A 23,763-nucleotide genomic window follows, 5' to 3' on the forward strand; every position below is an offset into this window, starting at 1 on the left:
GTTTTATTGGTGATGATTATTAGAGAAAAAGGTGTTTTCAAAGCGCTGGGAAGTTTGTTCTGTTCAGGTAGGTACCAATGATATAGACACACATCCAGCACTTGGCAAACCCCTCTGGCCCCTCTGGTATACAGCTCTCAGCAGTACAAGTTTTCACAGGAGATTTTCCATCTTTTTTCTTTATTTTTTCAAGGGCAAAAATAATGGGAGAACAGCTATCTCAGTATATTTCTTCTGTTCCGTTTCTCATGTCAGGAGCACTTTAAGTGAGAAAAAAATAAAAACAAGTAAAAAAAATGTGTATCGTACAAAAGCAGTTGACTACATTCTTTGAAACTTTGAAAAGGTTAGTTTTAGGACAAATTCTAAGTGGAATGCTAACTATCAATTCTTCTTAGATAGACTTAAAGTTCTCCTGAATTGCATCTTGCAAGATACAAAGAGTAGAAAATGATAAGAAACCACTCCTTAACCTGTAGGAACCACACACACGTATAAAGCAGATGGACAGGAATGAGAAGGTGTATTAGAAAGACCATTTGTAGAAGCACGTGGGTGGCTCAGTCGGTTAGACCTCCAACTTCAGCTCAGGTCATAATCTCTCAGTTCATGAGTTTGAGCCCTGCATCGGGCTCTGTGCTGACAGCTTGGAGCCTGGAGCCTGCTTCGGATTCTGTGTCTCGTTCTTTCTCTGCCCCTCCCCACCTTGTGCTCTCTCTTTCTCTCTCTCTCTCCTAAATAAATAAAAACATTAAATGAAGACCATTTGTATGAAATCTGAATGTAAGTTTATATCACTGAAAATAAAAATAATGTTGAGACAGAAAGAGAAATAAAAAGTCAAAATCAGCCCAGCACCCAGGTTGTTATTTTGGGAGAATGACGCTCAAATTTCTGGCACAGGCATGCCTAAGCCTACTTGTTTTGGGAAAATAACAAATCTTAGATTTTAATAGTTCTGAAAAAGCTCACCTTTGGATCTTTCTTGTCGGTGTGGCACAGAGTAAGATAAATTGAAAGACAAGGTGTTAGTTCACCTGCTGCCAGGTTCTTTGTAAGTACGTTCGAGAAAGCAGGAATTACCGGAGAACTCACCCCAGAAGTGTGCAGTCACATACAGTTTTCTATTGCATGAGACTACACTGACGTAGATTTGCTTATGTGGAAAAACAGCCTTTTTGTTCATGCGATAGTCTAAATTTAGCATCAATTTCATATACATACGTGAAAAGTTTTTATCCTCATTTAAGTGTGTCACTATTCCAGTCTATTTTGATGAGCCTAATTCAGTAAGTGTTGGTTAGGGACTGGGGATTTGTGGTGTAGAAAGCTTTGCCACTGACACTGGTGCCCAGCCAGCGTGGAGGACAATAGTTCTGGATAACGGCTTAATCACTTTCAAATTATCAACTCCTGGTTATCCTTGTTTTCTTATGTTTAAGAAGACAAATGCAATGAGAAAAAAAAAAAGAAGAAGAAAAAGGCTCTTCTGTAACCTCCTAAGTCATTTTTGTAGTCTTAATTTCTCTCAGAGTGTCCGGCCTATAGCATTTATTCAGTAATTTTTTTTAATTGAAGAAAGTGAATGAGATGATGAATAAAGTTGGCTCATTGCTGTGTATGTGGAATACAAAGCTTCAGCTAGCTTGAGGTCTAAAAATAGTGCAAGATGTCATTTATAATGCTGTTTTAAGATGTGGCATGATACAAATTATAGTGGTATTTTTTAAAAGAAGCTCTTTGCTCAGTAATGGGATATGAATATAATAGAGAAAATTACCTAGAATTAAATGGGATCATTTTATGTACACATATCCAAGAAAACCTGTGCCTTTTAAATCATAACACGGTTCCCGTTTCACTTCCTTGCTGTACTGCAAAATAAAATGCTTGGGATCTGTGTATTTTCTGTTTGTGAGGAGATAACATGAAAAATAAAATCTGTTTGTGTGAAACAAGAAGTAGGAACATGAAAATAGTAAAAAAAGGACATTCTGTGTTTTAGATGGCCCTCTTGTGGTAAAAAGGTCACACTATCCCAGATGAAGACAGTGCTGGCAGACTCCTGCTTGGAGCAGCCCTCATGACAAACTTTAATAATAAGAGTCAAAATGGAGCAAACACATGAGAAATAATCCATTTGCATCCTTTCCCCAGGGACTCCATCCAAAATTAATAGGTATAAAGCAAATAAACAGGAATCTTTTTCCATCTGCTTTATATAGCTACCAAGGATCTCTAAGGGTTAAAAAAAAAATTCTTGGAAACATTTGACTACAAAGCTATAAGATTTTACTTTTTATACTTGTAAATAATTTCAGATTCTCACAGCAGTTGCAAAAACAGAACCATGAGTTCCTGCCTATCCTTCTTACCCAAATATTAACAACTTGCATGGCCATGTTCTCGCTTACAAAACAAATTAGTACTGATATTCTGCTCTTAACCAATTTAGAGACCGCCATCAAATTTCACCAGTTGTCCTACAAACCTCCTCTCTCTGACCCCGGGATCGTTCAGTCTCTGACAGTTTATCATCGTTATTTGCCTTTCATGGCCTTGACACTTCGGAAGAGGACTGATCAGTTCTTTTGTAAAACATTCTTCCATTTCAGTTTGTCCAATATTTCCTCATGATTTTTGTCTTAAGATGAAATTGATTGTCAAATTGGTTTCCATACAACACCCAGAGCTCATCCCAGCAGTGCTCAATGCCCATCATCCACCCTCCTCTCCCTCCAACCCCCCATCAACCCTCAGTTTGTTCTCAGTTTTTAAGAGTCTCTTATGGTTTGGCTCCCTCCCTCTCTAACTTTTTTTTTTTTTTCCTTCCCCTCCCCCATGGTCTTCTGTTAAGTTTCTCAGGATCCACATAAGAGTGAAAACATATGTGATTAAATGCCGGTTATGCATTCTCGGCCACGATACAATGAAAGTGATGTGGTGACCTTTTTTTCCAGTGTGTCCTACCAATCAGTAGATACACAATGCCATTATGTCTTCTTACTGGTGATCTTCATGTTGATCACTTGCTTAAAGTGGTGGCTTCACTGTAAAGTTACTCTTTTTCCCTCGGTAATTAATAAATACATCAACCTAGTATAAATTAGATGCTTTACCATAATTAGTATTAAATTAGTATTAGTATTTTTTTTCTCACATAAATTTTACTGAAATGGGGCTATAACTTGTGCACCGAAGGAGGAACTCTTCAAGTTATTTTGTGCTTTTTTTTTTTTTTTTGCAAATGGTCTTTTCCCCTTTCGCGTGTAGCCCTCTACCACCTTTAAGTTAAACTCTCCAGAAAGATCGCATTTGCCCACGTTGTTGACCAAGTCCCATGCACTTAATGACCTCCTAGGTATGTCGAGAGTACCAGCGTGGCAACTGCAACAGAGGAGAAAACGATTGCCGGTTTGCTCATCCCGCTGACAGCACAATGATTGACACCAATGACAACACAGTGACCGTGTGTATGGATTACATCAAAGGGAGATGCTCACGGGAAAAGTGCAAATACTTTCATCCTCCTGCACATCTGCAAGCCAAGATCAAGGCTGCCCAATACCAGGTCAACCAGGCTGCAGCCGCTCAGGCAGCAGCCACCGCAGCTGCCATGGTGAGTAGAGACATCAGCTCTCTCTTTGTTAGCAGTCAGTACAGCAAACTGAATGACTAGATCTGACTACAAGCTATTCATTTATTAACCTTAAATTTTTTTATTTTTATTTTTATTTTTTTGCTGAAGATATGTTTGTTCAGGTATCCCAGACAATACATAATGAGGTTACCGTTCACAGAAGTGAGGGTAACTCCTCAAATGGTTCAGATTGCTCCTACCCTTGGCCTAACTCTTAATACTCTGTCTTATTCTGGATATAGGGTTTCTAAAATTTCTGCTTTGTAAAGAACACCTGTCTCCTCTCCAATTTAACGATACTGCCATTTTCAGTCCTCTTATTTTTCTGTGTGCCATCTAATCAGCCATTGTTCTCCTTCGGTGTGTTCTTTTGCACATCAAGGCTCTTCTCTACATATATTTTGCTTTTAACAATAACATAATCTAGAACTGTTTAGGAAAGTTGCTGAAACAAAATTGTTTTTAGGATTAGCTACCAGATTTTGAACAGTGTGCTATCTAGATCATCTTAAATAATATTGTGGCATAAATATAATTGTAACGCTAGAGAACCTTGACTATGCCATTACATAGAAAGGAGAAAGACAGCAGTACTCAAGGAAGAAATTGGATCATTTAGAACAGAAACACCTATATTCTGAAGGTAAATTTTAATGTGATCTAATAGCTGATTTTAATGAGTCCATTCTTTGTTCTTTGCTTAGCTGTTTTAATGTTGTCCTTTTTTTTACATAAATATATAAAAGACTTAATCATGAAAATAGTCATAAAAAACACTGTGTGGTTTTCACAGCACAGTAAAATAATCACGAGAGAGGTCTTTTCTGTGTTTGTTTATGGATACTTGAGCAAAAATACAGAAGGCAGACTCTCTCCTCCTCTCTACCTTTCACTCTTTTTTTTTTTTTTCTGTTAGAGTATCTTGTTTGTAATTAACTACAAAGAGGAGTTATCCTCCCAATAACAACTCAGTAGTGCCTTTATTGTGCATGCTTAGTCTTGTTATTCGTTGTATATGGCATTCCGATGATTTGTTTTTTTATTTGTTTTTTCTCACCTACCCAAAAATGCACTGCTGCCCCCATGATGCACCTCTGCTTGCTGTTTATGTTAATGCGCTTGAACCCCACTGGCCCATTGCCATCATGTGCTCGCTGCCTGCTAATTAAGACTCAGTCGGCTGTCAAATCACTGAAGCGACCCCTCGAGGCAACCTTTGACCTGGTACTATGACCTTTCACCTTTTAGCTTGGCATGTAGCTTTATTGTAGATACAAGTTTTTTTTTTTTATCAATTTAAAAATATATATTCCTTTTTCTGTTATAAAATTGTAAAGTACAATGAAAAACTGAGTGTGGTTTCCTGACAAAATTAGTGGAAAGACTCTACTGTGAGTACCTGGACGGATATCATACAATGAAAGATTCCGAAAGCCCAGCAGCCCACATTCAGTTTAACTACATTGTAGAATGTTCTAGTGAAATACTTTAAGGACATTAAAAATGTATTTTTGACTGTATATTTATGTACCTGTTTGGTTAGCATGGCTTTAGTGATAGAATTATTTATTTATTTTTTTTAATATTTATAGTTCAGTGTTTAAGAAAAAAAAAACTTGCATGCTCTGGGACATTTGCATGTGTAGGTAGGTCTGGTGGGGAGGAGATGAGTGGGATGAGTTTTTATTTTACCTGTTCTGGTCACTCTGTACGATTAACTATTAACATTGCTTATACTTGTCAGTCCTCATGGAGCTCGCAGTGCAGCTTTTCTTCTTGCCCCAAATCAGTGGCTTCTCACAGAAAGCCTGAAGCATTATGGGACTTAAAACACTTTAACACATTATAACATGTGCTCTTGTCCTAGTGGGTTGTTTTTTTGTTTTGTTTTGTTTTGTTTTGTTTTGGACAAAAATAATGCTTCCTTTAAAGCTTTTATCTTGCTTTTTTTTTTTTTTTTTTTTTGATCCCCTTTAATTTTTGTTGATTGGAATCCCACCCCACCCCCCGGGTAGTTCAGTGCTCTGCTGCTTGCTTGCTCATGCTTCCTAACAATTTTAGCCTTCAACTGATTTTTCTTTTTTCTTTTTCTCTTTTTACTGGTATTTGTTTTTTATACTCATTCACTAAACAGGGAATTCCTCAAGCTGTACTTCCCCCATTACCAAAGAGGCCTGCTCTTGAAAAAACCAACGGTGCCACCGCAGTCTTTAACACTGGTATTTTCCAATACCAACAGGCTCTAGCCAACATGCAGTTGCAACAACATACGGCATTTCTCCCACCAGGTAAGGGGTCTGAGCTTATTCATGAACGAATCTGGGGAGCCGCAGATAGATACGCTGGTAGAGCAGATAAGCCAGGCCCCCAGTTTGCCGTTAGCCATAGATAGTTGGAAGGTAAGGTGGTCAGCAGTAGCAGATGAACTGAGGTATCTCATGTGGTTCTCCTTAAAAACTAAGAATCTTAGTGTAATGAGAAATGGATCAAAGATCATTGTGGTATTTTATAGATTTATTTTGGTGTGTGTAATTCGGGATTGAAATGTAGTTCTCTTTTTTTTTTTCTCTTTCCTCAACACTGTTTTATGTCTGTCAAGCTATTTTATGACACTCTTCTGCTGTAAGACCCCTTTGCCTTCATGATTCCAGAGTAAATTTGAATTCTATGAAATGACACTTTCAGTTTTGATTTTTATTTTTCAGCCTTTTTGTTTTTGAGGTGGAGAATAAAAAAACAAAACAAAAAAAAAAAACACAAAAAAACAAACGCTGACTCTGTGTTCCAGAGCACTTAAAAAGTGTGCCAATCAGTACATTGCTTAAAATCATTATTTTCTCGTGAGCTAATAGAAGTACAAGTTTACATCTACTGTTGAGTTATACATTTGTCGTTTCAGTGGATTTCAACTTAGTCACATAAACATACTGTAGAACTATCTGCAAGGGTATAAAATTTAGAAACATTAATCAGTCATTTTATTACCTGAAAATTTATTATTTTTATGCACCCTTCATTGACTTCAGGAAATCCATGTTAAACTTCGTATAGTCTGGAATTCAACTAACCAGAGACTCTAATCCTATTTTCCTCTTTACCTCTTAACCTTTCTAAGATAATTACCATGGGTTCAGAGATTTATTTAATAAAATAATTTTATCACTAATTAAATTAATTAATGATGAGGTATGTATGTCAGAGGTCCAGCACCATTAGTATATTATGCTATATTGACAGTACTTAAATGCGTTAGGTTCGTAATGCCACGAGAGAATGTGAGAATTTATTTTTGAATAGCGAACAAAAGAATAAGTTAGATTCACATTAGTTTTTAATGCCAAGCACAACTTCTATACAGTGCATCTCTGAAAGCTGGCCATCCGTATGTAGAATATGTAACAAGATTCGGTGGACTGGAGTATGTGGAATATTACATGACTTACAATGCATACGCCTTAGGCACCATGGATAAAGTATTTGTACTTACAAAATAGTATCTGTGCATTTGCAGTTTGTCCATTTTAGAATACAAATTACATCATTTTGATCTGTAGCATATTTATTGCATTCTGAGGCAAATCACATTTCTCTTACACTTTATAAGGTTGAAACTTTTTTCTCAACACATACAGGTTTTCAGAGATTTCCAGAATGTAATCTTTATGCTTTTATATAAATTGCCATGCCCCTAGATTTATGCCGTCTTCAGCAAATATATCAAGTTTTCTATAGTCAGATCACTAAACAAAGTTTTAAGAGATTGTGGGTAACTACCATAGTCTCTTTGAAGAAACCAAAGATTATTTTTGTCAGCTTATTTCATTCAGTAAAACAGTGTCATTAGAAGTGAATTTCATTATTTAAAATCTAAAAATAAAAACATCTAACTCTCTCCATATATTATTTAGGAAAACCTAACAGTTCAGTCTTATTAAATGGGATTTACGTTAGTTTCTCCAACAATATTCAGATGACTAAGGCCGTTTCTAAATAAACATAACCATTAATTGCTTGATATTTCTGACAGTAATCTCTCCCTAGAAAGGCTTTTAGTCTGTGGATAAGACAGAGCAAAAGATGCTAGGTAAGGATCAAGTGTGGGAAAAACAAACACATTTGCAATTCAAAATCATACTTCTCTCTTCTAGAAACGAAGTGTTCTTAATGTAAATAAAATGTGTCACAGTATATTGCAATGTACTAAAAATGTTAAGAAATAGTTGCGTTTTTATGGTGAATTTTGCATCGGAGATAGTCTATATTCTATTCTTGATATTTCTAGTCAATATGATATGAAATTATTACAATAATATAAAATTACATTTATTTGTAAGCCACTTTTAAAGGGCTTAACCTTTGTGAGTCACATAATCAGAAGTAGATAATACCTTCATCATTCTTTTAAAATATTGTCGTTATTTGTCATATGTGCCTGTGTCCAGAAATTTGGCTCTATGACATTAAAAGGTTAAAATGGATAGTCCGTCTTTACTTCTGCCAAACCACTTTGTCAGACAGCCAGAAAAGAAAGAAATCTGATGCAAAGAATGTAAACTAAAATGCCTTAGGGGCCAGGAAGGATATATAAACAAATGGAGCAAGAAATAAATTAGGAGCTGTGAGGTCTGGAAGGCACTGGGGAGCACAGGCCCAATCTAAAGAGGATGGTGAGTGTTTTGACTTAGGCTTCTATTGCCTCAGAGAAATATCTGCCTGGCATGTTGTACCTGTCGTAAACTGCACATCCTTTGTGGCTCCATTTACATTATAGGGTAGTTGTGTCTCTGCTTCCCGTGGTTAGTTGTGCAGACCTGCACAATCTAATGTAATGGCCCTGATGTCCAGTATTGCAGGTGTTTTTGATTTTTTCCCAGATATTTACCTCATTTGGATGGTTGCATGTGAAATTTCTCTATTTAAAAAACAATTTACAGCTAATTCAATTTTTTAAATGCCCTTTGAGAACTACAGGAAATCCATCCTACCACACATCTGTGTAATCTCATATATAATACCTGGGAAAAAGGAAGTTCATTTTCTAAAGACTGTGTTATTCTGCAGATGACTTATTTGATTAGAACCTCCCATCTGCCCACAATATAATGGTTTGGAAGGCATATTCTGAAGGCTCTTTTGGAACTCAAAAGAAAATAGAAGTTATTTATTTTTTGCAACTTAGAGTTTTAGAGCTCTGTAGTCTCTTGCTTCAGTAATAACTTAAGGGGTATGTATGTGGGTCTATTACATTGAAGTTACAGTGAAGCATAGTTAAGTCATTTGAGGAGGTAACTATGTATATAGACTGGGTTGCTGGCAAAAGATCAAGGTTCAGTGGCAAGCCAGGTAACTAGCTAAAAACGATTATATATATATATATATATATATATATATATATATATATATATATATTATATATATTATTATATATATATAACTTTTAATAACAAAATTAGGCTTCTGTGGCATCCACCCGTCTATCTGTGCACTCATCCAATCATTTATCCATCTGTCCTTCCAACCACCTATCTCTTCTTCCCTCTTATCTTCCTTCCCTTCCTTCTTTTCCTTCCTCTGTCCTTCCCAGTTTTCTCTCCATCCATCTACCTATCCACCCATTCATTGATCCATCCATCCACCTGTCTCCCCATCCATCCATCTATCCACCCATCCACCCATGTCCATCCATTCATTGAATCAGCACACATCTATTGTATGCCACATGGTATGCCAGTATTCATATTGGAGATTGCAAATTTATGACCCAAGGCTTAAATCTAGAATCCAGAAGTGTCTAAGAATGTTTAAATAAAATCAAAATGTAAATCCTTTACAAGGTGTGCATTCTGTCCAATCCAAGCCCCACAACTCCCTAATGGTTTCAGGCCCAGTTGTTTCACACATTGTGTTCAAAACAGCTGCCTTTATTGAATATTTGCTCTGTGCCATACTGCACTGGATACTTTATATACATTATCTCATATTTTCTCACAACAACCCCAAAAGGTTGGCATTAATAGTCCCATTTTACTAATGAGTAATTTGGGGCCTAGTCAGGTCCAATGATTTGCTCCAAGTTGCATGGCTTGTATGTAAGGTTTAGATAGAACTTAAAATCAGGTCAGGTGGGTTTGACTCAGTCTCTCAAAATCTGTGAGCTCTTTATATCAAGTCCTTAAAAATGATTTGGCCCAAAAAATGAACTAGGCCTTACTGATACCCTGACTCCATGATTGGTGCTTTTGTACCCTCCATCTTGTTTAAAAATAAATACAATTACTGGCGTAAATTCATATCCAAGCTTCTTTTTTTTAATTTTAGAGATATACTACTTTTTAAAAAATCTTCGCCCTTTAAAACTCAATTAATTATTCGTACAGTTTATGTATAATCTAGGGTCTACTTACATTGTAGGTATGGAGTTCACCCTTGACATTGGAATAAGAAGTACCACTTTTATTTACATCACTTTATTTTCTTGAATTCAAATGAAGTCCAACTCTAAACTCTAATCTCACTGGGAGATTAGGCTCCCTTACTGGGGTCTAATTACCGGGATTCAGGACCCCCTACTCACATCTTCTCTTCCCTCCCATCCCCCCCACCCCCACCCAAGGTGAGGGCCTGTGCCGTCCAGGAGGGTAGATAAGATGCCCATTCTCCATTCTTCAGTCAGCACTGGTCACTGCTGGTATGATCATGGTCCATGCTTACAAGGTCTCAGCAAGCTACACCCTCCAGGGTTCCTGTGACTGCCTCGGGTCCAGGCATGCTTGCCTGAGCTCCTTAGCCTCATAAGCAGCATACGCTCCCTTGGCAGCCTGTGCCCATGGAGCTATGGTGGAAGAATAGACTACATACCCAACTACTCACGGACCCTGCAGACTCCCTGCCTCTTTCCTCTCCCTTCTCCCTCACCATTTTTGCCTGCTTTCTACCCTCAGAAGCACACCTCTCTTCCCTCTTCCTAGCATATTGCCCTCAGTGTGGGCTGATGATTTTTTTAAAAACCTAAAAATAAGTTTGCTTTAAGCAACTTTGGCTTTGGCTTGTGTTGCAACTTACCAGACATAAAGAAACAGAAGGCCAGGAAATTTTCCTGGAGGGGGAGGAGTGAGAAGGGAGGTGGCAAGGGGATGGGGGTGTTTTTACAGAGAAAAACAAAAACAAAAATTCCCAGCTTGTCACTTTTATTATAATTAATGAAATTAATGCAGTTTACTTTCATCTTAGCATAGGATTATAAATCAGGCTTGGAAGTTTAAATCCAGATCCACCACAAGTTATAATCTCTGTATCCCTTTTATTTTTCACCTATAAAATGTAGATAATGTGATTATTTCATAAGGTTACATTTAAATGAGTTTTAAACATAGTTTCATAAAACATTCTCTTAAAGCACTATCATAGGCAGGTCTAAGCGTTTAGGATAAAGCCTGGAATGTAGTAGGCACTAGGTTTTATTTGTCATTTCTTAAATTCAGTAGTGCAATGGAATAGAATTCAAAACATCAGATAGAAATAAACTGAAGCTGTTGCTGTTTCAGATATCAATTTCAAAAATAATTTCGATTGATTGTGAACTTTTAGTCCCAAGTGATACAAATTTTAGAAGATCTTAAATCAGCTTAATACTGCTAATCAGTAGGCTTGAATTACCACATCCAAGTTCAGACCTCCAACCAAATATCCATTATCACTTTCTCTCTCTTCTACTTCTTTCCCTTCTCCTTAAAGTAGTTTTAACTGTGCATACAACGCATTTGCAAATTACCTTCCTACTTGTTTTTCCTGCATCTTCAAATAGGAACGCATTCCTCAGAAACACTTCATTCTGCTATGCAAATATCTTCATAGGGGAAATTTGAAATTGACAAATGCATTCACTGAAACATTTCTTTGTGTTGAAAATTAAGGAAAAAAATTTCAATTGGCTATTTGTGCATCATTATTAGTAAATCAACCCATTGTTGTAAAGATGGATATTATGGTCATTTCAAAGTGATTTTTGGTCTCGGTAAGTGGGTCCTACAGCATAATGTCTTTGTTTTTGTGAATTATTGCACCTGGCTAGTATTTTCATTGCTGCCTTATGTTTATTTGCTGCAAATCCCTCTCAAAACTGTGTGCACTGGTTATAATGGTAATGAGGAAGATAATTCAAACTAAAATTCCAATCATAGAAGCTTTAGGCTTTTAGACAGATAGGATGGTTAATTCATTTTCCGCATGTGCAGGCTAAATTATGTATGGGATGAAATATAATAGGCAAATTACAGCATAATAATGAATGGTAAATTGAAAACCTACTACCCATACAGTATTTAAACCGGCTTTCCTATTCCTTGAATACCACATTATTGCTTTTCCTTCATCTTTTCATCCTCTCTTTCCCAGTCAGTCCTCTTGCCCCACCTTGAGAGGATAACGATTTCACAGGATCTAGACCCAGGATTAAATTTCGCTTGCTCTACTGTCTCACATTAACGTCTTTGTTATTAGTGGTCTGTTTTTGTTCTTCTCTTTCTCAAGTCTGACTCTGTAGTAGTAGCAAATGATAGAGATCTTCAAGCATCTTAACAAATGACTGTCAGGGTAATATTATGCCACCTGGGCAGATGCCTCCCTAGCTCCATTACCAAGTTTAATCACTGATCATTGTGCCCACAGTGTAATTGTGATAACAGACTAATTGCAGCTGTTCCAGGGACGCCAGTTCAGTAATCCTTGTTTCTCAATGGCAGCTTTGTTTTGTAGGGCCATCTCTGACAAGACTCAATTGGCAGATATTTGTCTAACAAATGTTCATCCCAGATGCTGCTAGTGTTTAAATAGGATGTGCCAAGATTTAGATAGAAATATAAAATCATTTGATATTTTAAAACCTAGAAATCTAAAATAATCTCATAGAAAGAACAGTAGTTCTTTATGTGGGAAAGTGCCCTGTACTCGGTAAAAAGAAAAAAACATAAAATTGTATGTTGCAATGTTTATATGTAAAAGAGAACAGGTACTACATACATAATATTTTAGCATCATGGTTGAACATTGAAAACATCAATGCCAACACCCCATGTGTAATATATACATACATATATGTATAATTAACTTTTTTTTTCTATGTGAAATATTTGAGAACATTTGCTATTCCAAGAAGTCCTGAAGGTCTAAACCAGCAGTGAAAACCAGTCTGTTTCCCCAGATCCCTGTTAATTAAACCAATTCAGGACTTAAAAGTATATCGTCTCTAAATGTTTGCCTACATTTAAATTCCAAACAAAGGCAATGCAGAAGTTTCACTTTCTCTTTATGCATAATTTATTTCTTGGTATCCTTCCAAATAAAATTCCTGTATGGATGGATGATCACAACCCCTTCCATGTCTGTGTGGTTGCTGCTACAGTGAACAGAGAAATAAAAACCAAGGGAATGAAAATGAATGTTTTGGTTTTATTACATTGTTAAGCCAGTTTTGTGCGTTGGATTACCTACCATTTTAATAATAAGTAATTTCTCTAATTATTTAACATGTGCTCAATATAAGGAAAATGTTAATACATTCATATGTTAAAGTCAGAAATAGCAAAGCCGCCAGATGGCTAGTAACCAGATTAAAACAAAACAAATTACAATATTATTTTTAAAAGAATTAGGCGAGTTTAAACTTTTCCCAAAATACTTTTACTTATAGGCAGCAATCAGGAGAAACAAAGTGTACCAGCACACAGTTAAACTGGCTTTTATTCTTCACTTGAGACTAGTTCTAATTGATCACTGTGCTATTGTATGATTTGATTGTGCTGACAGTTACATGCCACTGTTCCCATAATAACAATTTTTCTTCTTTGTTCAAATGAATTTCCTAATTACACGTGTGATGGGATGTTTTAATTCTTTTCCCTTTTCAAATCCACCTTCCTGTTGCAATGCATGATGGGCAGGCTCAATATTGTGCATGACACCCGCTACAAGTGTTGGTAGGTGCCAGCTTTGTTTCTTGATTATCTTAAACCTATGGTGCACCTCACAGCCCCTCAAAATCCACTGCTAAGTTTAACTTGTATCTATTGGGCAAGTCCATTTCCCTTTTACTAACACCTGTCAATTAAATGCCATTTTCTATTTAATTGACATGGACTCACATAAATGTTTTCTTTACACACAAGTTTCCTTTAGTCACCTTTGGTGGATTTTGATTGGACTATGAGTTCTGGTGTGTAAAAAAAAAAAAAACTATGTCATAAAAGTAATATATTGTATATTTTTATAATAATAAATAAGAGAAAAATACTTTCATTCAAACAAATAACTGTATATATGAAGTAAATACCTGTATTTTGACTTAGATTTTGAATGTCTGACTGTGAACACTATATAAAATTCTTGTTTTTGACGTAGCAAATTAAGCCTGTTTGTGTCAATTTTCTTGATTTGATGGTAACAAGCTTTTTTTCCCCTTTTTTTTCTCTTTCATCTCCCTTCCCCTTCTCTCCTTGGAATGTTGTCCTGCTTTGCGCTGTGATTGCATGTCACTCGCTGGTGATGATGTCCCGTCACATGGCTTATTGCTGTGATAAATACCATGCCCAATTATCTCCTCCATGTTGCCATGGTTTCCATATTGCTACACTCTTCTGTATGTTTGCTTATATGATTTTCCCTCCGAAAGTTCCCATGGTGCACGGTGCTACGCCAGCCACTGTGTCCGCAGCAACAACATCTGCCACAAGTGTTCCCTTCGCTGCAACAGCCACAGCCAACCAGGTTTGCTAATTTACAGCTTTGTTTCTTAAAAACCAACTCTAATAGGGCTCAATCCAACAGCCCTTACGCACGTGGCTTTCCCATTGAGGTCAGTGGGAATCGTGTGTACGTGAGGGCTGTAGAGGGTGCTTTAATAGCATGGGGTTTCAAAGATACCTCTTGTTGGCCTACACATTCTCTCTATGATGAGCAGCAGAATGCTTTTATGCCATTTATAAGTGCTCCAAAGTTGTCGCGGCTCCATTTCTAAAGCTACTAAAATGATATTTACACAAGCAATTCTCATTTGGTCTCAATCATTCAGGTGTTTTGACCAATCAAAACTGCAGGCGATTTTAAGGTTTTTATGATAAACATTTGGTATGTACAATTTCTTAGTTCTTTCCTAAATTCTTAATAAAAAGCGAGATGTTTAAATATGTTATAGATGCCACAAATGACCACTCTTGTAAATAGAGTTTTTATAAATTCATTATAGTTTTGTTTGATAAGCAGATTGTACATTAAAAATAAATTGGTGTCCAAGGTTTGATTCTCACTGCTTTAAATGAAAAGCAAACACAGAAACAAAAACCCTAAGTGCTCATATTTCTATAGTTACCCAACATAGATTTTAGAGAGGTATGAAGGGAAAAAAGACAGCAAATATGGTAAATTGAGTCATTCTGGGTTCCATAGAAGTTTATGGAGTAACAATTTCACAGATTACTCTTAAGTAAATGCGATCTGTTTCAGAAATTTGAAATTTTATGATATGCAAGAATGACTATTTAAAAGAAAATGATTATTAAAATATTTAAAATTTAAAAATCGACATTGATTCAGCCAACATTCTCTGATCCTATTTTAAATTATATTCTGGAAAATAATGGTTGAATCAAAGTCAAATTTATGTAAAGTGGGTTTTGGCCTTAATGTATAAGTATGTTTGTTATGAAAGCAAAGTTCAGTAAGGTTAATAGCATGTGAAAACATTTGGAGCCAAATCAAAGTTCAGATAACCCACAGACTGAGGTTAAATGTAGCCAAATGAAGTGAAAGAATCACTATGAGATGAGAATCAGCGTATTGCCCCTTGGGAAGAGAAGGCCAGTTAAGCGCCATCTGACTTTGTAGATACTGCTGTGAGAAGTAACCACCCTTGTCTCCACAGTACATCATGTACTGTTGAAGAACTGCAAGCTATTAGTGTAGCCATTAAAAACTTTCATAAGCAGCATGCCAAAATGGATGTATTTTAAAGTTTCAGACAAGCTTTAAACATTTCTTGGCAAAGAACCATTAGTTTTTCTGAAGCTTGTCAAAATAGCCCCAGATTTATGCTAACACATCAGACTCATTTACAAGAATACTAGATTGTGCATATGTGGCATGTTAGTAAGTAATCTATGGCAGAAATTTCTTAATGGATTCACCGTAATCCATTTATGAGGCAAATCAATGATGCTGAGCTCTCTGTGTACCATGTATGATGACAGAATTGCTGGTGTAAGCAGAACTATAGCAAAGCAAATTCCAACATGCCCTGGGCCACCTGGGTTGTAGGGGACACTTTACTTTTTGCATTGTGCTGTGACCATTTCATGCATAATCTTGGGTCTTCATACTGTTTTACAACCAAAAGAAAGAAAAGGGAAATGGATATATATATACACACATATATTATATCTACATATACATACATATGTATATGCCTACAGTATATTAGCAATGCTGGAAATAGCTGATGCCACAAAATGCAGCCTGCATGCATGCAGAAGTTTATAGCTGGCCCTTCATCTGCATCGATTGGTGTTGAAGGTCCTTGGTATGTTTCGACAGCCCCATCCTTGATGCTTCTACACTGTTGGGTGCAACATCCTGTCCTGCAGCAGCAGGAAAAATGGTATGAGAAGCTTCATTATGCTTGGAGCACATTTTCGTGCCATTTGCCAATGCTGTAAAATTGTGTAAAGATGTCAGCTGAGAAATGGAAATAAAATAGAGACATATTCATTTACACTCCAGACTGTGGATTGTAATATGTTGCATTAGTCTAGGACATCTAAATTGAAAGAACAACAAAATGCCTTCATGTATGTGATTTCACTCTTCTCCCATCAACCTTGCTGAGGTGGGACTAGTGCCATTTTATAGATGAAGAAACTTAGCCATGGAGTAATTAAGTGCTTGGCTCAAATTTGCGCCACCAGGAAATGGATGCACTAGCGTGAGAACCTGTGCTTGCAGTCCTTGGACTGGCTCAGTCTACCGCACTGCCTCTCCCAGGTTAGCAGCAAAAATTCTGGCATGGAGGAGAGTCAGGCTACAAATTGGAAGTTCATAGCTTTGGGGACCATTGAAATAAGTCACCTCGATATTGATTTCTTATTGTATTGTCTCTCAAGTTTTTTAAAGCTCTTGCCCATTTATAATACAGTCAAATGTGCAATCAGGGTTCAGGACTATGTTCCGAAATAAACTTAAGCTCTTATCTTGTTCTTTTGAAATACTCTCTTAAAATTCTTAACTGGTACGTTTAATTTGGGGGAAAAAAAAAGTGAGAAACCATAAGTTGAACGAAAATGTTCGAAATTGGTTGCACAAAAATAGGCATTTTCTACTTTGATTTATGGGTTAGTAAATAACTGAAACCACAGGTGTGTGTGTGTGTGTAGGCCAACAAAAAGGGCTTCTTTCAATTACTGCTGTGCATGAATTTTGGATAGTTTTACTTCTCTTACTTCCTAAAAACTGATAACATTTATAGACTAGTATTTAACACAAAGATTTTTAAAAATGAGTTGCTCCTTTGACATTAAGTTTACATTAACTTACTGTTATGTTGGCCAGATAAGGACTGTCACCTCACAGCTGAATTTCACTTTTCTTAAAAAAAAAAAAAAATTAATATTAAAATGTTTTCATCTCTTGGTTGTTGGCTTGCTTGCATGGATCATTCATTAAATAATTTTTTATTTGCTAGATACCCATAATATCTGCCGAACATCTGACTAGCCACAAGTATGTTACCCAGATGTAGAATTTTCATCACTAAACAGTAAGTTCCTTCTGTAATATATAGTGTGTACTTGTAGTGTTTTTTTGAGCTACCATTTGTGTGATGTACTTCAGGAAGTTTTGCAGAATTTCAGAGAAAATATTTATATATTTACTTTTATTTTTATTATTTTTAAATTGAACGTCATCAAATATTTATTGAACACCTGCCTTGTGACTGGCACAGTTCTAGAAGTAGAATGTACAAGCAAATTAAAGCTTAGACGAATGAGTACATTTATAACCGAGAGTATGCTTCAGTGCTGAAGGTTTTGAGAGGAGGTAAGAAAGGTCTCCCGTTTTTATCTTAGGTGGGTTGTAAGGAATATTATTATAAAAATTTATAATATATGTTTAAATTAGGTGGCAGGTCTGATTGGCTCACAGCTAGTAGTTTGCTGAGCTCCAGTGTAGGTCATCATTTGTTTTATTTTTTAATGTTTTGCTAAATCCTATATGTGAGAACACGTACCCCCTTCACCTCATGATTCACCACACACAGGGTTATTCAGATATAAAGAATCAATGTATACACACGCTTTAAATCAATGTATACACACACTCACATACATACATATGCATATATCCACATATCCAACTTTAGGTACTTCAAAGTAGTCAACCTTAGAAGATTGCATAATTCTGAAAATGTCATTGTTGAAAAATAATTTGAAAGTCTTGTGATTTTCCTTCAAACACCTTGACTTAGACACTTGGGAAAGCTGGCCATTTTTCATCCTCAGAGGCTATGCTTTATTCAGTATGTACACATTCAAGCTATCATATATGCTCAGGATATTTGTTTCATGTTTATAGTTTTATATTTAAAACGAGCCTCTGTATTTGAAACTGACTCTCGTAAATAAGATGGGTGATCCTTCTTGCTGCTTCCTTTCAATAACACATTTGCAAATGATTTTTTGGTGCTATGTGTTACCGTGTGTTACTGTGCCAATGAGATAAAAGATGAACAGATGAGATAAAGATGTTAATTTCAGCACACTCTAATAAAATGAGAGGTTTGAACAAATTCCTCTTGGAGCAAAGATGAAGGAACAACTTTTTCCAACAGAGTCAGAAAATAGTGACTTGGGGCAGTGAGGGCTGCACTCAAAAGAAGGGAGGAGTAAGGGCCTTTCAGAAGGGACTGTGAGTGTGTCAAGTGAGGAGACGGTGGCAGAGAACCAGTTCTGAGACCCTTGCGATAATAATCTATAGCAAGAGCTGGACAAAGGCTGAGCCCATGCAGGACAAGAGGATAGACAAAATTTGAGAGCAGTCCAGGAAGTAGTACCAAAGACATGCTACAATCACGGATTAAATTCTTGAAAGTGATTTTTGTCTATTTCATAAGCTTTCTCAATAATCTGGTAATAAATTCTCCTGAACAGAAGTCACATTGTTTAATAAGCACATTCCTTTTAATATGTAGGTTTGGATGAAAAGTTCTCCTTTTGACAGATTCTAAAACCCTGCTTCAAGCTTTTGTAGTCAATTGGGTATGTTTGGTGTGTATATAACTATGTTCTATTTCTGAGCGATAATCCAGGTTGAAAACAAATAATACCAAACGGCTGTAAGTTCATCAATTAGCAAACCAGTGGACTTATGTGTATTGAATCTTAGGCTCTTAATGTTCTGTTTAACAACTGATTGCCCATTTTCATGCGTAGTTGCAATAATTAAACTGCTTTTTGAGTGGAGCAAAATGGTGACTTCTTTCATGCTCGAGGTTGTACTGTAAAGCATACGTTTAATATGTAAAGATTCTCTGATGAGAACAAAGTTCATGTAAAAACTGAAACTATTAATTCACAAGTACATTGTAATATCTGTTCCACCTTAATTTGTCAGGAGCATAAGGGATTTTTCTTTCCCTTGGCTTTAGGGGGAAAAAAAACCCCAAACTTTAAATTAACCAAAACAGTTATTTAAAGTATAAATTTTTTCCAAACATATGCTATGCTAATCAAGCACCCATATATGGTGAGTCATGTTTAATAGGACTTACTGTTGCGTGGATTTTAATTTTGTAGGGCCAAACCAGTATTCTTGCAACCCATTAAACTACAGGAGAGAGGAATTAAAGTGAGCTTAAATGCTGCCCCACAATGATAGTGCTAAAAAAGAGCTCTACTATATTATGCCCCTTGATTCTGCAAACATATTTTATACTTTTAGCTGAGTATTGGGTAATATTTCAGCAGAGCCCATAATTTTATTAGGCTGTGCATGTCATTTTATTCTCATAGAGTTGTAAATTTAGGTCCACTTGTACTTGGGGAGTGATTTTTGTTTCTATATGAAGATGTAACAATATACATGTATTTTACTCTTTAAACCAAGCAATACGGTTTTCAGATGAAGTAGTTATTGGAAATTGCCTTGTTTTAACCAACATCTTCTCTTTTTAGACTTTCTCTCTGTTTTAACCGAGATTGTCTCTTTTTCCCTTGTAGATCATACTAAAGAGGAAAGGACAGTGTGCTTGGTTAGCGTAAAGGACGAGGTCATTAGCCATATTGTAAATACCGTCAAGCAACACACACAAAAACCCCTCAGCCACAAGACATCCACATATTGCATGTTAACCAGAAGAAGAGACAACATGGAAATCCACTGCACACTGTTGCCTATACACTTTGTACATTTAATTGATATTTGTGCTGAGGTGATATTCCTGTCTGAAAGAAGAACAACATTGTCTTTCTTTTCTAGCACAGAGTTCTGCATTAAAAGATGCATACCTAATTAGTTTCCTATATATTCATGCCATCTTGAAAAGACAGACTATGGTGTAACCATGATTCTATTATGTATTGGTACGTCTGTAGACCAAGGTATAATTTTTTAAAAATAAGTTTATTTCTTTCAAGGTTTACAAATAACAAAGGTGCACCTTGTATTTAAAATCGCCATTATAGACGAGAGCGTGCATGCACAGTCATTTTTGTTTAAGAGTAATATTTTTAATGTAATAGATTTTAAGATGTGGTGAGGGAGGGATCTGACAGAGATGAATGTGCCAAGCAAAACCACAACTGTGTATCTTTTAAAGCACATCATGGCTTTAAGTACCATGTTGTTAAGGATTCTCATGAAGTGCCATAGACTGTACATCAAATTAGAGTATTATTTCTTCAGTGTTATTGTTTTCAGAGCCACATTTTGTTGCTTATTTGCTAGTACTAATCAGTCAAAGGGCACCATTCTTTTTTCCTTTTTTTTTTTTTTTTTGGAAACCAAAGCTGTCTCAGAAATGGCCAATTTAACTCTACAGTAACAATAGACAGCACAACACAAACTCTCTCAATACCGATAAACTCACACATACTGGAGATATATATAATAGATATATATATAAAATTATTTTAATGCATTGTAGTGTAATATTTATGCATACTATACTGTGTAACATGTTATTCAAAAGGGATATGCCATTTCTGAGACACGATAACAAAAAAAAATGTTTGAGGAAATTATTTTGCTTCTATTTATAGCTCTGTCAAAAGTCAAACGACTATAAATGCTTTGCAAAAATGGTTTCACATTTGCTTAAATGCTTCACCACAGTCACGTTTAAAATAGTGACTCTAAACAAAGAAGAAAGCAGCACTGTCATCAGATGCATGATAAACCAAAACATGAAAATGGGAAATGTTTAATTAACCTAGTAATTGGGTGGGTTAAGTACATGGGTGAATTTTATATGTGATTTGTTTTGTTTTGTTTTGTTCAGATTAACTGCTTATAGCCTTAGAAAGCCTTTTACAAAATTAAAAAAAAATAGATGTGCATTCAGTTTTTAAGAATGGATTCATCCAAAGGAATTCCTTTTTTGTGGTTTGGATGTTGCAGCTAGTAAAGGATATTTTTGCTCTGATTGGCAGTTCTAAAAATTGCTGACGTCGGGGCCAGGTCACTGGTAGTTATAGTGTGGAATGGGAGAAGCGAAAGTTCAGTTATAGAACTTTCCATACTTCCAAGTTTACTGCAAGTTTTTATGCTTGAGAGAGATGCTTTCTAATATAAGACTGATGTGTTGATTTTACTGATTGTACTGTACATCTATTAAAGCCTTAGATTATTACATTACGGGTTGGAACCCATACCAATGTAATTTCAATCATGTTAAGAGAGTAATGGTGACTTCACATGTTATTGTAGTTAGTTACATTATAGAATATTACTTATTTTTCTTGTTAAAATGTAGTTTTTCATTTCCTACATTTATTAGATTTCATTTTCTATTAACAATTGAATACCATTTCAGTTTATAGACTCTTGTTTTATTAGATTTTACCGATGAATTTTTCAAAATACAAAAAAAAAAATTAAAGTAGTTTTTCCTTCATAACATACTCAGTTTTGAATTACATGTAGTGTCATACGAATATTCGTATTGTTAACTAAATGATTTATATTTTACTGATTTAATATTAAAGTGTAAGAATGTCAGTCATTGTTAGTTCTTGTCTAGTTTTCATTAAAAGAACAAAGATCTTTTATATGGATATCTTATAAATATATAATCATTGCTAAGTAAGAAGTTAAGTTGTTGCTATCGCAACAATCCTGGCAGACAATTGAGTAATATTTTGATGATTTATTTTGTTTGTAATTAGTTATTATAAGAAGATCTAGATCCTAGATATTAGAATAAAATTTATTTTCTACTGTATCCATTTCAAATGTTAAAGTATTGTTTAATATTTTTGAAATCCCTGAATATCAGGCCTTGTTATAAATAAGCTGCATAATCAATAAATAGAACAAGGGACTTTTTTGTTGATAATCCAAATACTCAAAGTTTACGTAATGAGAATTATAGCGTGTGTGCAAACTCTTGAGGGTTGATTATGCTGCAATTTAGCATGTTGGAACGTCTAGAGAGAAGGTTGACTTTTTGCACTTCTGTATATAGTCAAAAGAGAGAAACCTGTATAATAGTAAGATCTTATTTTGAATAAAAACGTCTATAATTACAAGGAGTTTTGTTAAGGCTAATAAAATGACAGACTGAGCAAAATTGCTTGCAAAAGTGGCACAGAGTTAGCACTCCATACCCCTTCAAACATGTTGCTTTGCTTTATTGTGGACAGCTTGTAGTTTGCCAGGATTTTTTCAGCTGGAAAGATATGCCATCCTTCCGAGATCTCATGACTGACAAAAACTCCATTGGGCCAAATCTGCCTGAAGATCATTACCAAAAATAGCAGGTACTTCAACCATTAAGGTGAAATCATGGATCAAATATTCCTTACATTTTTCAAAACTACTGCATGTTTAAAACTTCAACGAAAAAAAAAAGAGAAAGAACTATACTAAGGACATATATTATACAAATCAGTTTCTGCCAATTTCAGTGGTTTATTGTTCACACACAAAAAAAATCTTCAAAACAAGTATTGACTCTCACAAAATTTAAACCATAAACAGGCAAACCAAACAGCACACCGTAGCTATAGTTGTTATGTGATTGTTTTTTAATTGCCGTAGGATCCTGTTCTTTCAGCAGGTGAAAAAATAAAACGCAGTTCAAATTTCACGGTTTTAATTTTCAACTCAGAAGCACTCAAAAAAGCAAAGGTGATCATGGGCACTTGTTTAATGAATTCGTGTATCCAGCCTTCACTCCCGCTGGCTGCACTTATCAGCAACCCTACAGCTTTCATCTGCTGAAAGGACAGATGTGCTTGGTTTTACTATTATGTAATCACAACTTACTTTCTGCTTGTAGTTGCTTAAAATTATGTATTTTGTCTTGGGCTGCAATTTGTTTTATGCTTATTTTATTATTACTGCAGTAGTTGACTTTGCTGTATGGAAAAATAAAGTGAAATTGCCCTAATAAAACTTCTCTTTCTTAAGTATATTTGTGTATCTGAGACTGAAGAGTAAATTATTTGTGCGCGTTTCGAGTATTCATGCCTGTCTGTCTTAAGGAACGTACTGATATGAAAATTCATTATCTGGTTTTAACTGATTGCAAGGAAGGCACTCACTGTTCTTCTCACCAACTGTCCTTTGATACCAAGCTTGAGAATCTCAATTGTGATGCATCGCCCTGTATTTTCTGAAACATCTTGCCCTCTCTTACCTTGACACTTCGAGTGCTTGCTGTTGGATACTATTTTGAGTATAGAGGAGGAAAACCATAAGGGAGGAAAAAAAAAATCTCTTATCAGTTCTAGAGCGCTGTCTATTAAAGAAATTCTCTTTGGCTTCTTCGGGAGGCTAGACCTGGAAATCAGGCATTCTAAGTGAATATTTCAGTAATGAAATAATGATGACATTTGATTCAGCGGGATAAAAGAGGTTAC

The 23,763-nt window shown here is 35.7% G+C and overlaps 1 protein-coding gene across 21 annotated transcripts in view; it reads left to right on the forward strand.

Annotated features, from left to right (window-relative positions):
- The window catches only part of MBNL1 (muscleblind like splicing regulator 1), a 207,576-nt gene extending 184,261 nt beyond the window's left edge, over positions 1–23,315 (forward strand). For 14 of the 21 annotated variants that reach the window (XM_058730251.1, XM_058730266.1, XM_058730261.1 and 11 more), the window contains 7 exons: positions 3,362–3,619; positions 4,811–4,864; positions 5,775–5,928; positions 13,579–13,614; positions 14,307–14,401; positions 17,367–17,441; positions 19,900–23,315. In XM_058730251.1, the coding sequence (XP_058586234.1) occupies positions 3,362–3,619; positions 4,811–4,864; positions 5,775–5,928; positions 13,579–13,614; positions 14,307–14,401; positions 17,367–17,423 (654 nt within the window). In that variant the 3' untranslated portion in view covers positions 17,424–17,441; positions 19,900–23,315. Of the gene's footprint in view, positions 1–3,361; positions 3,620–4,810; positions 4,865–5,774; positions 5,929–13,578; positions 13,615–14,306; positions 14,402–16,222; positions 16,287–17,366; positions 17,442–19,899 lie in introns of all 21 variants that reach the window. The other 7 variants (XR_009261885.1, XR_009261886.1, XM_058730255.1 and 4 more) reach the window with 7 other exon arrangements.
- The last annotated feature ends 448 nt before the right edge of the window (positions 23,316–23,763 follow it).

Source organism: Neofelis nebulosa, chromosome 5, assembly GCF_028018385.1.
Source record: "Neofelis nebulosa isolate mNeoNeb1 chromosome 5, mNeoNeb1.pri, whole genome shotgun sequence".
Lineage (NCBI taxonomy): Eukaryota > Metazoa > Chordata > Mammalia > Carnivora > Felidae > Neofelis > Neofelis nebulosa.